General features: G+C 34.1%; 1 protein-coding gene across 2 annotated transcripts in view; it reads left to right on the top strand.

Annotated features, from left to right (window-relative positions):
- Positions 1–8,571, top strand: part of LOC148942487 (transforming growth factor beta receptor type 3-like) — a 246,130-nt gene extending 237,559 nt beyond the window's left edge. For both annotated transcript variants that reach the window (XM_089102668.1, XM_089102667.1), the window contains exon 14: positions 2,520–8,571. In XM_089102668.1, the coding sequence (XP_088958794.1) occupies positions 2,520–2,626 (107 nt within the window). In that variant the 3' untranslated portion in view covers positions 2,627–8,571. The remainder of the gene's footprint in view (positions 1–2,519) is intronic.
- The last annotated feature ends 3,587 nt before the right edge of the window (positions 8,572–12,158 follow it).

Genomic DNA, 12,158 nt, shown 5'->3' with positions numbered 1-12,158 from the left:
AAGTATTAGCATGGGAATTATTTTCTCCGTCTTGAAGCTCATGAGGGGCTATATTTAAATTTTTTAATTTGCTTCGGACAAGGCGTGAGACTGGGAAGCTCTATGTCCTCTTATTTTAAATTGTGTTTTGTTAATGTATTGAATAACCTTCCTAATATTTGCTTTTTGAAAAATTGTAATGTTTCATGCCTGGCTTGTGTGGATGAGATTCTTTTAACAATTTGGACTCGGAGGCTAAAAGGTGAAGAACACGGCACTGGAATTTGCAGTCCCTACCGGCGGTGTGGATCTCTGTTTCATGGCTATTCAGCCAGTGAGCGCGATGGGGGGTTTGGGGCCAGCCATCCAGTGCTTTCACATACCGCTCCTGTTTACCTTCCCTAGATTTCTTCAGGTACCCATTGTAAAGCTCGGTTGAATCTGGCTTAGCTTACAAAGTGACACCACTGACCTCCGTTCCAAACCAAATAATCAGCGGTACCAGGACTCGAACCCTGTCCTCATGGACAAATGATTTCAAGTTTAGCCTGCTAACTACTCGGCTATTTCCTAATTCTATTTGTTTATTTTTGTCTCTTCTCTTTCCACTATTGTACTTTTTTTTTTTAAAAGAGAGTCCCTCTCTTTTAATGATACGGTCTCTTCTGGATCGTGAGCTAGTCGTAATGATCTATCTGTACCTCGGAATGAATCCGTCAGACGGTTGAGAATCTCGATCACAAATGATTCACGATTACTTCGTTCACGCACGGTTTCTTCTGACTATAGATAGAACCTTCGGATTGGCCATTCAAAATCTTTTGTAATAAGAGTAAATTTAACCCTAGGACGCTAGCGAAACTCTAATTGTCCTACTGTGACCCCTTTTATTTAGTTTGTTTTATACTTTCCTAAAAATATAGTTCTTTTGCAATGATTATCATATCTCTGATATTTTAGACCTTTACTGTATTTGCCACCGTAGGATAAAAACAGAAAAAATCATTCAGAATTTTAGTTATCTATATACAACATTAAAACTGGTCGTTCCACATGGAGGGCGGGGGCTGTTCGAGTCAGTAGTTTGAGATTTTTAACCGCACGTGGTTTTATCCCATGTTTATTATTTAGAATCACTTTTTATTTAGAATCACTTTTATTAGAATCACTTTTAAAGGTTTTACGAGTTCAGGATGCTAGAATAGGTTCGAAAATTAATGTTGAGAAGACTAAGTCACTAAGGCTAGGAATGAGTGAAGACGAAAAGGTGACGTTGGGAACGAAAAGATTGGTCAGGTGGGCAGCTTCACTTACCTTGGTAGTATTATTAGTAAGAACGGTGGGATCAGTGAAGATGTTAAAAGTAGAAAGCCAAGGCTCAGGGTGTTTTTTCACAGTTAAAAAAAGTTCGGAAAAATAGGAAGATAAGTCTGCTAACCAAGATTAGAATATTGGAAGGTACAGTGATGACAGTGGTCAAATATGGCTCTAAAGCATCCGAAAAGCAGATGAAGATTTGCTAGATGTTTTCCAGAGAAATTGCCTACGGATTGTTCTGGGTGCCCGACAGACTGACTGTATTTCAAACAGTAGGCTGTACGATAAATGTGGCTCAATCCCGCTTTCTATGGCTATAATGAAAGATAGGTTGAGATGGATAGGGCACGTTATGTGGATGACAGATTGCCGAAGATTGTCCATTTTGGCCATCCGTCTAGGGCTAAACGGAAAGCATGTCGTCCTCGTCTGGGCTAGGAGGGTGTAAATAAGGAGGCTTTGAATAGATTGGGATGGAGAAGGACCGTGCGTACCTGTGTTGGCCTCAGGCGGCTTGGTGCTGCGGTGAGTTTTCAGTAGTAGTAATAGTAGTTTAGATAATAGTTTTTTTTTTGCTAATTTTTTTTTCAAATAGTTTCTCAATGTCTTTTTTTTGGTCTTTTTTTAAGTAATACATTGTATTACTCTGCTTTCTTTTTACATTTTATGGTGGGTTAAAAAAATAATTATAATTATTTAAATGGTTCTACTTGAACCATGGCACAAACAAGAGAAAAAGAAATGAATTACTATTGAAGTACCAAAGCAATATTTTAGAATTTGACTTTTAGAAAAGTTGTGAATTGAAAAGATCATAAGGAAGAAATAAAGGGAGGAGAAAAAAGCAAAGCAAATTTAAATAAATAATATAATATAACTCTTAAAAATACTAATAAGCGACAAACCCTGTTGACTAGCGTTTGGTTACAAATTATATTTACGTTTATGTAGAGGTTCGATTTTTCTTGCCGGGGTTAAAAAAAAGCTATTTAATTCAAGTCAATTCAAGTTGAAATAGTTTTATGATATTTGCCATTATTTTTTGTATTTAGGGATGTCTTTCTGAAAGTGATTTAAGAGCCAATTAAAAACTGCGGAGCTAAAAATAAAACAGGGTAAAACAGACCTTGGTTGGTTTGGCTTCTGAACAACTCATTTTACGATTAAGCAGATTTAATATCATCGGTAGCCAATTATACTCATCTTTTCTTCTTTTTTTTCAGATCCGCAACGTTGTCGGCTTAGAAAGGAGCAACCCAATTCTGGGTTCGATTTGTCCGCAGCAAGTGGGGGCTCAACACCCAGCTCACAAACACCAATAGCAACATAAAACCTGTCTACCATTAATCAGTCCTTCTACCTTTACACGGTTGTCGCGTACCAAAAGTACTTATATATTGAAAGGAATTTTGGTAATCAGCTAAAAAAAAGCGGACAAAAAGTCATCTCTTCTTTTAACAAAGAAGTGAGGCCGTATCCAGGGAGAATTAAGGGGTTTGACCCCTCCCCCTCGAATGTTTCCTCGACTCGTAAAAACGCAACAAAAAGGAATATAAACACATTTTTTATGTGTTTTTTAAAGTTTTTTTTCTTGTAATTCCCCCCCCCTCCTCGAAAATTTTTTTGGATAAATTCTTGCAAAGAAGGATTTTCAAATTGACTAAACCATGGATGATATCAGACCGGAAAGGAGCTTAAAACTTTTTTTTAGTTTATCTGATAATTATAGTTTCCATACAATTTAAAGAACAAAAATCGGACTTCAGCTCAAAACTGGATTTAGCTGGCACTCGATAGGAAAAGGACACAATGGGGCTTGAAAGGGCAGCAAACCCTTTGGGTTTGGGAAAGCAAAGCCGATGGGGGAGAGAGAAAGGAAGACAGAGAAGGGTGGAGGAAGTAGGAAATGCGAGATGAACAAAGTTGGAAAAGTAAAAGAATAATCAGCTACTTCGTTAGTTTAAAAAAGGAGAACCAACTTAAAAATTAAGTTTTTAAAGTTGAAAATTAGTACTTTTGACAACGGACGGCCGTGTAAGGGTTTATTGGATTTTTACCGTTCAGACTAGCCAATCACATAATCACTACCTCATAAATAGTTCCTCAAACTGTTGGACAAATCGCTCAGGGCCTTTTATTGTTTAATGAACGGAAAGTTTGTATTTTTATTTGAAGTTATAAATTGTATCCGGTTTTGTGTACCTTGACATTTAAGTGTTTTTATTGATAATCATGTCTTGTATGTGGGAGAGTAACTTGCCATAGTGATCGTGTTCTAACTTGAAAGTACAAAGTTTTTATTTTGTTTACCTTGGCGAAAGGTGTTAGAATAATTAAGTAAATTTAAAAATTTATTAAATGATTTATAGAAAATTTGCACTGTTGCCACTTGTACCAAAAGTTCTTAACGTTTTTAAAGGTAACTATTAACTTAAGCGTCAAATAACAGTTGTTTTTATGTTTGGTTTTTGGAAAATATGTCTCAAGAATTGTTAAAATTCGATAGACTTAACGTTGCTGTTATTGTTTACTGTCTTTCTAAAAAAAAGAAAATAAAAAATTGGTTTCAAGCAGTTGGCGCGCAGAATTATTGTTTTAAGTCAAAAAATTGCTCCAACGTTGTAAATCCTCAATATTTGATGCAATACATGACAAACTAGAGTCATGATCGACACAGTGGCTTATTTTCAAAATTGTTTTAACTTCTAAAATTATTCTTCTATTTATTTTAATTTCCTTTTGTCAAGGGTTATATTTTTGTAATATAGTACCTGGTGTCTTTTCTTTTGGTTTTTTAGAACGGCCTATGTACAATTTCAGTTTGGTTTTATTTGTTGGTTTTGTAAATTATTTTGTTGTAAAGTCATGGCTGATTTGCATGCAATTATTGGCTTGAGGGGGGCCGAAGTATCAGCGAAGGGGGTGTCAATGGGTCCCTGGGAAACAAGTAGATATTAAATAAGTATAAAATTGGCAATTGAGAAGATGGTCCCATTTAAATCTTGGTAAAAATAAAGGTCTTGATACCGATTGCCCCCCTCCCCTGTCTAGAAAACTTCATGGTGGAAGTGGCTCTCAGGTCACTAGTAAAAATCCTTTTTCATAATAGCACCAAAACCCGAGAGAAATAAACATGTTAAACTTGATATGTGCTTAGTGTTAAACCATTTTTATATGAAAAGCATTGTTTTTTTTTATCAACCTTCCAAAATCAGAACTTTGAGGTTTTGCGAAAACTAAGCTTTAAATTGATCATTTTATAGAAAACGATGATACTTGTAGAGCTTTGTATCGCGACAAATCGAAGAAGAGATTTCTTGGGAGTTTCTCAGAATTAGTCATTTGAAATCAAAGCTGAAAATGTACATGATCAAAATTTTTCAAAGTGAGATATATGTCATTCAGATGACATCATTACGTCATTGTTGACGTCACATAACTTCACATTATGACGTCATTGTTACGCTCTAAGGTCATATTTGACATTTTTGATGATGCTCCTGAGATAATTACAAAAAACTCTTCAGTAAGTTGTCTCGAAGAGAGGGTCAACAGGCCCACGTGATTAAGAGAATCAAAGTGTGAAGGAACATGTACGTTCCTGCGGATCGTCCCTTTGAGAACAGCATCCTTCATCCTTTGTAACTATCCTTCAAGTGTGAAAATCTCTGATAAGGCCTTTAGGTGTGGCAATGAGCAAAGTTAAAATTAAAAAGTGGGGGTTTGGATACTTTTTAAGGTGTACAAAGTTTAAAGAATCTTGTCAAAGCTTACCTCTTGGTTAAAATTAACGATTTACCGTTCTGTTTTAGTTCTAACGCCAGTTAAGGTTAACATTATTTAATATTACACTTTGTTACTAATATATGTAAAGTTCTCGCATTGTACATTTCTTCATCTTATTTCTCCGTCCTGTTCCAATCCTTTTTTTTTACGTTCTTGTTAAAGATTATGGCTATATTTATAACTTCCAAGGCTACCGCATATTTCTTTACCTTTTTATCACTTCCAACTTATTTTTCATTTTGTAATGACTATTTTCGCTTACCCATTTCCCCCTTGTTAAAAAATTAGATTAAACAAATGAAAAACAGATTATTTTCCTCCAATAGAAGTTGAGTATACTCTGGTCCTAAGTCTAGAAGTGGACATGAGAAGAGAGGGACTGTCAAACACAGCCGACATTTCTTTATTTCCCCTTTGTTTGGTATATTCGAATTATTAACCTTTTTAAACTTTTTGTTTGAATTTTCCATCTCCCAACAAACCCGTGCCTGCTTACCGGTCTAGAAGTATGTTTTAACTTTTCTTGTTTCCAGTTTGGCCTACAATTTTTTCAAGTTAAGATGTCAGATAAATAAATTGACTCTACTAATCTTCTCGCAACCGATAATTATGTAAACTAATTAAATATGACCGTTATCAAAGTCTTCCATAAGAACTTGATAGGGTCAAAATACGCTTGATAGGATCCAAAATACGCTCTTGATCTCAATGCAATCCTTTCATAGAACACACATGTAAAGATTTTTTTTCAGAATATTGTTTCTAATCTTTGCAAAACTCCACCCCCCCCCCCCCCCTGTAAAATTGACCCTGAAATGTCGTTGCAGTAGTCGATGACAGGTCTTTCTTTTTTTCGTCTTAAAAAAAAAAAAACTAGTTCATTTTACTTTAAGACACGGGACTCGGAACTTTTTTTGGCCGCTGGATACCCGAAAAAGTTCCAAAAATAATAATATCCAAATAGTATTAATGTCAATAATAATATTAAACGTTGAACCCCTGTACGCTATTTTAAATATTTTCCCTGGTCATATTGATTAGGTAAAACTATTCATTTGAGCAACACTTGCATGAAAAGCCTACTATTAAATTAGTTCATGAAATCCCAGGATTTTCGCAGAGAACCAGGACTTTACTTAAGGACTCCCAATGGCTTCACAGAACAAGATGGGCTTGGTGCGGAGCCCAGGGGCTCCGTAGAACGTAACGTACTTTGAGAAATACCACTATGAAATAGCCTTGAAGATTAAAAAAAAAGTTTGATGAACGAGTAAGGACTCATACAAAAATATATAAGTTAAAATACGGTACAAAAAAGTTTTATTAATTCTAGCTTATTTATTGAGATAACTGACTTGTAATGTTGATAAACAGCATGTATTACATTGTACTATAAGTTATATCTATGTCAATCCACATTATCTGTAGTTCTTGTCCTATTATGATCCAAGAAAATTGGAATCCTAATTCTTGTCTAGTTAATTCATAATAAATTAAAAATAATTAGAAATTCAATAATCATAGTAATACAATAATTATGATGAAAAGATTACTGTTTTTACAATATATCGCTTTCTAATATCTATACATAAATGAATATTTTATAATCTATATCATTAATTTAACTAACGATAAATATATACTTTTCTTTTACTAAATGTTAATTTAATTATACTAATGTTTGTGAGGAGTTCCTATTATAGGCTATTTTTCTACCTCGTTATAGTGGTGTCCCTATTTACATAAGTGTCGTTAAGCTGTCAGTCGTTTTATCATTTATAAGTTGTTATCGCGCTTGTATTGTAAAGTTATCAACAGATTGTTCAAACCAAAAAGGTGGCCTTCAGTTTACTCCATTGAAATAACTAAAAACGAAAGTACCTCCATATAGCATCACTTTACAGAAACAAATATTTAAACAGTCAAATATTTAGATAATATATCGTTTTTTGGCGCTGCGTTTGGCGCTCCGAGATTTTCGGGGAAATTCCACGAAAATTCGGGGATAGTGGAAGCACTGAACAGAAATGCAACTGATGAGCCAAAAGTAATGAAAGAGAGATGCCGGACTCTCAGCTGCCATGGAATTCCTGTGCTATTTGAAAATCACTTTTCTGTGAATGGGCAGTGCGGCGGCGGAGTGTTCCTGGCACTTTGACGATAAATCACATCAGCCCAGGTTTTATTAATAAAAAAAATCACTCAATGACAATTTATTGCATCCCCTATCATTGTGCGCCCCTAGGCCCGGGCCTAGTGGGCCAGGCCTATTGGAAAATCCTGGCCTGGTTATAGACAGTCTAGTTAATTATTTGAGAAAAGGTATAATTAATATCATAATTCTGGATTGGTGAATGAATAGATCTAAAACTAATAAATCCAATAACATAAATATCTTGCCCTTTTGGTACAAGTTTCAGCTTTTGGATTATTGTAAAATTGCATTTTCCCCAAGGAACATAAACGATAAGCTTCAGTAAACGTATCGTTCGATCGTTCATATTCGTCATAATTTGTACTCAAATTAATATGTGATGTTGCATTCATTAATTGCCCTCAATACTGTCACATTGATAATTATACAGGAGAAAAGTAGATGGGAACACAATTTGTTTCGTAAAAAAAAAGGTTATGTAGGGTCGCTAGTCTTTTTAGTTTGAACGATCAGTGAGGTGATATTCAACAGTACTTTTTGGGTATTTCGAGCATCCTAGCTCTCTTCACATATTTGATTGAAACATTAAGATTCGTTTGAGAAATGCCGTAAACCCCCGTCCAGTCTCAAGAAATATTGGTAGTTTATAAAGCTAAACATGTAGGCCTATATCATGATTTTATTAGCCTAGAAAAGCTAGTGGTTTTTTTTTTGCATTTTCCACAAAGAAATGTTTCTCATTTATATTAGAGCGAGCCTAAAATACAATATCCTTCATTTTATTTCTTTAAATGCAAATTTAAAAGAAATCCTTTAGTTTTCTGGAAATCTTTACAGCACAATGGAAAGTCATAAATGTGTTTGAATTGACAAAAATAAGAACACACAAAAAGGGTCGTACGTATAAATGTATTTCAGAGGCGTGGGAGATTCGTACAAGTAGCTAAAATAAGGTTATATAAAAATTAAGTAAATAAAAATTGAAAACTTATAAAAAAGTATGGAAGGGGGTCGTAAAAAGCTGCAACAGGAATTACAAATTTTATGCCAAAATGTAAATAAAATGACTGTGGAATATCACCACAATATATTAACAAACCTACTACAAAAAGTATTTAGATAGTTTTCATTTGGAAGATATTTAATGAAAATGGGATTTAACCATTCAGTATTGGAATGTTTGTTAATTTGACACTATTAACTGACCTTGTTTTATTCAATGTTGATTATTACTTTGCTAGTGTGTGTAACTTACCTATGTATTGTTTTTTAACGTGTCTATGGTATTATTGAAATATGAACGAGCTTTTATCAATAAAATATTTTATCTACTGTATTCTGACTATTATACAGTTTTATTTGCACATATTTTAGAATTTAACGATCAATTTTGGCAGATAACAAAAATTGACAGTCACATTCTGACTTTTGTACCAAACTGAAAAAAAAAAGTTACAACCAGATTTATGTACTAAACTAAGAGAGAGCATTTATCACTACTAGTAGTAGCAGCAGTAGCAATAGGGCACAGATAGTGCCTTGGCTAGTTAAACATTCCTCTCAACATAACCTGAAAATTTCAATTCAATGCTCTAAGCTACTCCCGAGATATTGTGTTTTGAGTTATAGAGTGGGTTTTGATCTAGTTCAATTACCCCCTCAATACTCCCTGAAAGTTTCACCTTAATACCATTATACTTTTTGGAGACTCAGGATTTTTTTTCTCTGCTCATTCTTCTTTTTTGTCTTTTGCTGCTAGTTATCTTGATTTGTCCTTTTGTCCTAAGATGTATTACTTTGAAGTGTAAATTTTTATCTCATGTTCTATGCTGACAAAACGAGCTCTGCTCTTAGTTAGCTAGAGCGAAAATTTTATTATGAAAATTTGTATCAGACGTCTTTAAGGGAGGGCAGCAAAAAGGAGTGCAAAAGGAGGGGGGATGGTTTCCCTCTAATCTGTTGTAGTTCTTGAAAAGTGCACTAGAATTTTCAATCTAATGAGTCTCCTCTGAAGTTTCTAGGTAATTATTTCAGACAACTCCAGCACTGACAGCCCTGTCGCCGGTTGCTAGAAAATGGAGCCAACCCGAAATTTGAAGTTTGGTAACAGGGACGAAACAGCCTTGCATTATGCTTGTAGAAAAGGCAATCTGCATATGTTGGGCAATGTAATTTCAAACTATGAAACTGTTATAAAACAGTTGAATGTGAATAAAAAGACAAACATTAATGTTAGCTTTAGAATACATGGCTCGCTTTTTACAAGTGACAGCTTTTTTGCCTTCACAAGAACGCTGAAATTGTTTTGTTATGGCTGTATATTTTTTTTTAACAAAGCAATTTGATACTAAAGAAAGTGGCAACTCAAAAAGATTGTTTCCAAAGATTAACACAAACAAGAAATGGTATTCGACACTGTGTAATCTTTCCCTGAAAGAGTTGGCCGGTTCGCCTAAATCAATGTGGCGGGATGTAATTTGGGAAATAATTAACAAGGTTGGGTAACTATTGGGCTGAATATACCAGAATGTTTGAGATGATACCTAACTTATCTGAACTAATTAGATTTATTTTTAACTTTTGACTAGAAATTGGAAACCAATGAAGTGATGCCAGATTTTCTAGCTTTATTAGATTTTGATTTTAAACCAAGAAATTTACCGGGTTAAGTTTATCAAAACTTACAGCTTACAGATTAATTTAAAAACGCAGTTTTTCTTACAAAAGTAAACAGCAAAGTTGAAAGTTAAAACAAGCAAAAATTATTGTTTTGCAGACTATGCAAGACACATCTACGAAGCTAGCCTAATTAAACCTACTCTGGTATTTTGCAATATCTGTACTATTTTAAAAACCAATACTTTACTGAAAACACAAAATCAACCTTAAAAAAATTAATAAAAACAAGGAAGAAGCTTTCTGGGGAGCATAAAACTCCATGATTAGTTTGAAGAAAATAGAATACTAATTTATCAAGTTCTTGATAGTCTTTCACCGGCCAGGATCTCGGTAAGTTTTAGCATATAATTTTTTAAAAACCTCAATCAAGCTCGTATTCTGTGAAGTGCCAGTTATTAAAACTCTACGGATCTTGCAAAATACCACTGTTGACAAAAAATATGTAACGGCACCGGTAAAGAGTAGCCCACCTTATTGCGTTAAATGATAATAGGTGTTAGACTCCCATTATAGACTAACACCTGTAGCCTAAGGCTATGTGAAATATATTGGATCCAGGATAACACCTGCCAACTACTATCAAACTTTGGTAGAATTTAACAATATTCCCTAGCCCCATGATGGAAAGTTTGTCTGAGTAGGAGTGCACGTAAATGGCTATAGCTGAGCGGTAGTTATATTAGAAATCAAAGCCCCGTCAAAACCTTGATATAGTACCTGCTGGCTGTCCTCTATCGTGGAACACACCCAACCAAAAAGCTGGGGTCTATACGCTCAAAACACACCAATTAAAATATGATATCTTCACTACGCTATCCAGAGGATAGAGTAAAATTGAATTTTCATAAAGTAAAAGCAGACTTGTGTTATACCGATTGAACCAAACAGTTCGTGGTAACGAACTGTTTGGTTACATAATTTCTTAGACCATACTGCTTTTCCATTTACGAAAAAATAAACAAGAAAAACGGGTTTTAATCCGAGATATATGCAAAAGGGAGTATACAAAATTCCATGCTCTTGTGGTAAATTTTATGTGGGAAGAACACAACAGATGTGTGGGGCTACTGCAACACAAGAATGCCATAAATTCCTCTCTAAAACAAAATAAAACACCGGAAACGTTTGAGTCAGCTGTTGCAGAACATGTTTATAATTTTCCTCATCACAGTATTTTATTAGATCAAACAAAAATAGAATATACGTCTTTAGGACTTTTACAAAGTTTCAGGGAAATTATAGAAATAAAAAAGATAATATATGGGGGTATTAGTATCAATAGAGATGAAGGGGAATTTAGGATCAATTCAATTTATAATAGTGTAATTAAAAAGCAGGTAAGATATTCAACCAGTACTGATTTTAATAATAGTTCTGAAACGAAAGATGACCTTGCGAACAAAGGTCAGAATGGGTTATATGCTGGAAAAATTAAACGAACTACAGCTAAGCTTGCAAGCCAACGAATCCGTTCAATTTATAATTCAAAATTGGTTAATGAACTTGTGAGATTTAATTAGGGGTTATGGGCCAGGGGTTAGCTGACCTTTATTGTTTTGGTTTAAGTATAAATACATTCTTCATTTTCTGATAGATTTCCATTTATATACTGTGGGGAGGCGAGTTTGAATCATTATAGACATTTGATTTTGTTTATACGCCAGTACATGACAGTGTTTATTTAATATGTGAGTTTTGTTTCCTATTTATTTATATTTTTTCTTTTATTTTTTTTTCTTTCTCTTTATGTGTTTACTGTTTAGTATGTTTTATTTTGATTTAAGTCAAGTTTTATAAAAAGAACATTTTTTCTTTCATTTTCTCTTTTTTTCCGTTGAGAAAGGCTCCCGGACGTAGGGCCGAAATATTGGGAGTATTTTTGTTTAATTAAATGTTTATTTTTATTGTATTCACTACTTTATAAAAATTAAAACCCGTTTTTCTTGTTTATTTTTTCGTAAATGTAAAAGCAGTGTGGTCTAAGAAATTACTGAACCAAACAGTTCGTGGTAACGAACTGTAAATAAGGAGCGACTCTGCTCAATTGTAACCGGAACTAAAAAAACGGAATTTTAATATCAATAGATACATCAAAAGAATCAGCTTATTAGTCTGATTCTAGATATATAAGATTCATCAAGTTTAGTGTTACCCATCAGAGAAACTTTGCCTGATTTTTGAAATAGGGGGCAATCTCCCCCTAAAATTAAAGGGATCTTAATGAAAATCACACTGTCAGCTT

This window comes from Artemia sp. Qi Xiang Cuo, chromosome 16, assembly GCF_049724085.1.
Source record: "Artemia sp. Qi Xiang Cuo chromosome 16, ASM4972408v1, whole genome shotgun sequence".
Classification (NCBI taxonomy): domain Eukaryota; kingdom Metazoa; phylum Arthropoda; class Branchiopoda; order Anostraca; family Artemiidae; genus Artemia; species Artemia sp. Qi Xiang Cuo.
The sequence above is the reverse complement of the archived record's forward strand: the minus strand, read 5'-3'. Positions and strand labels throughout refer to the sequence as shown.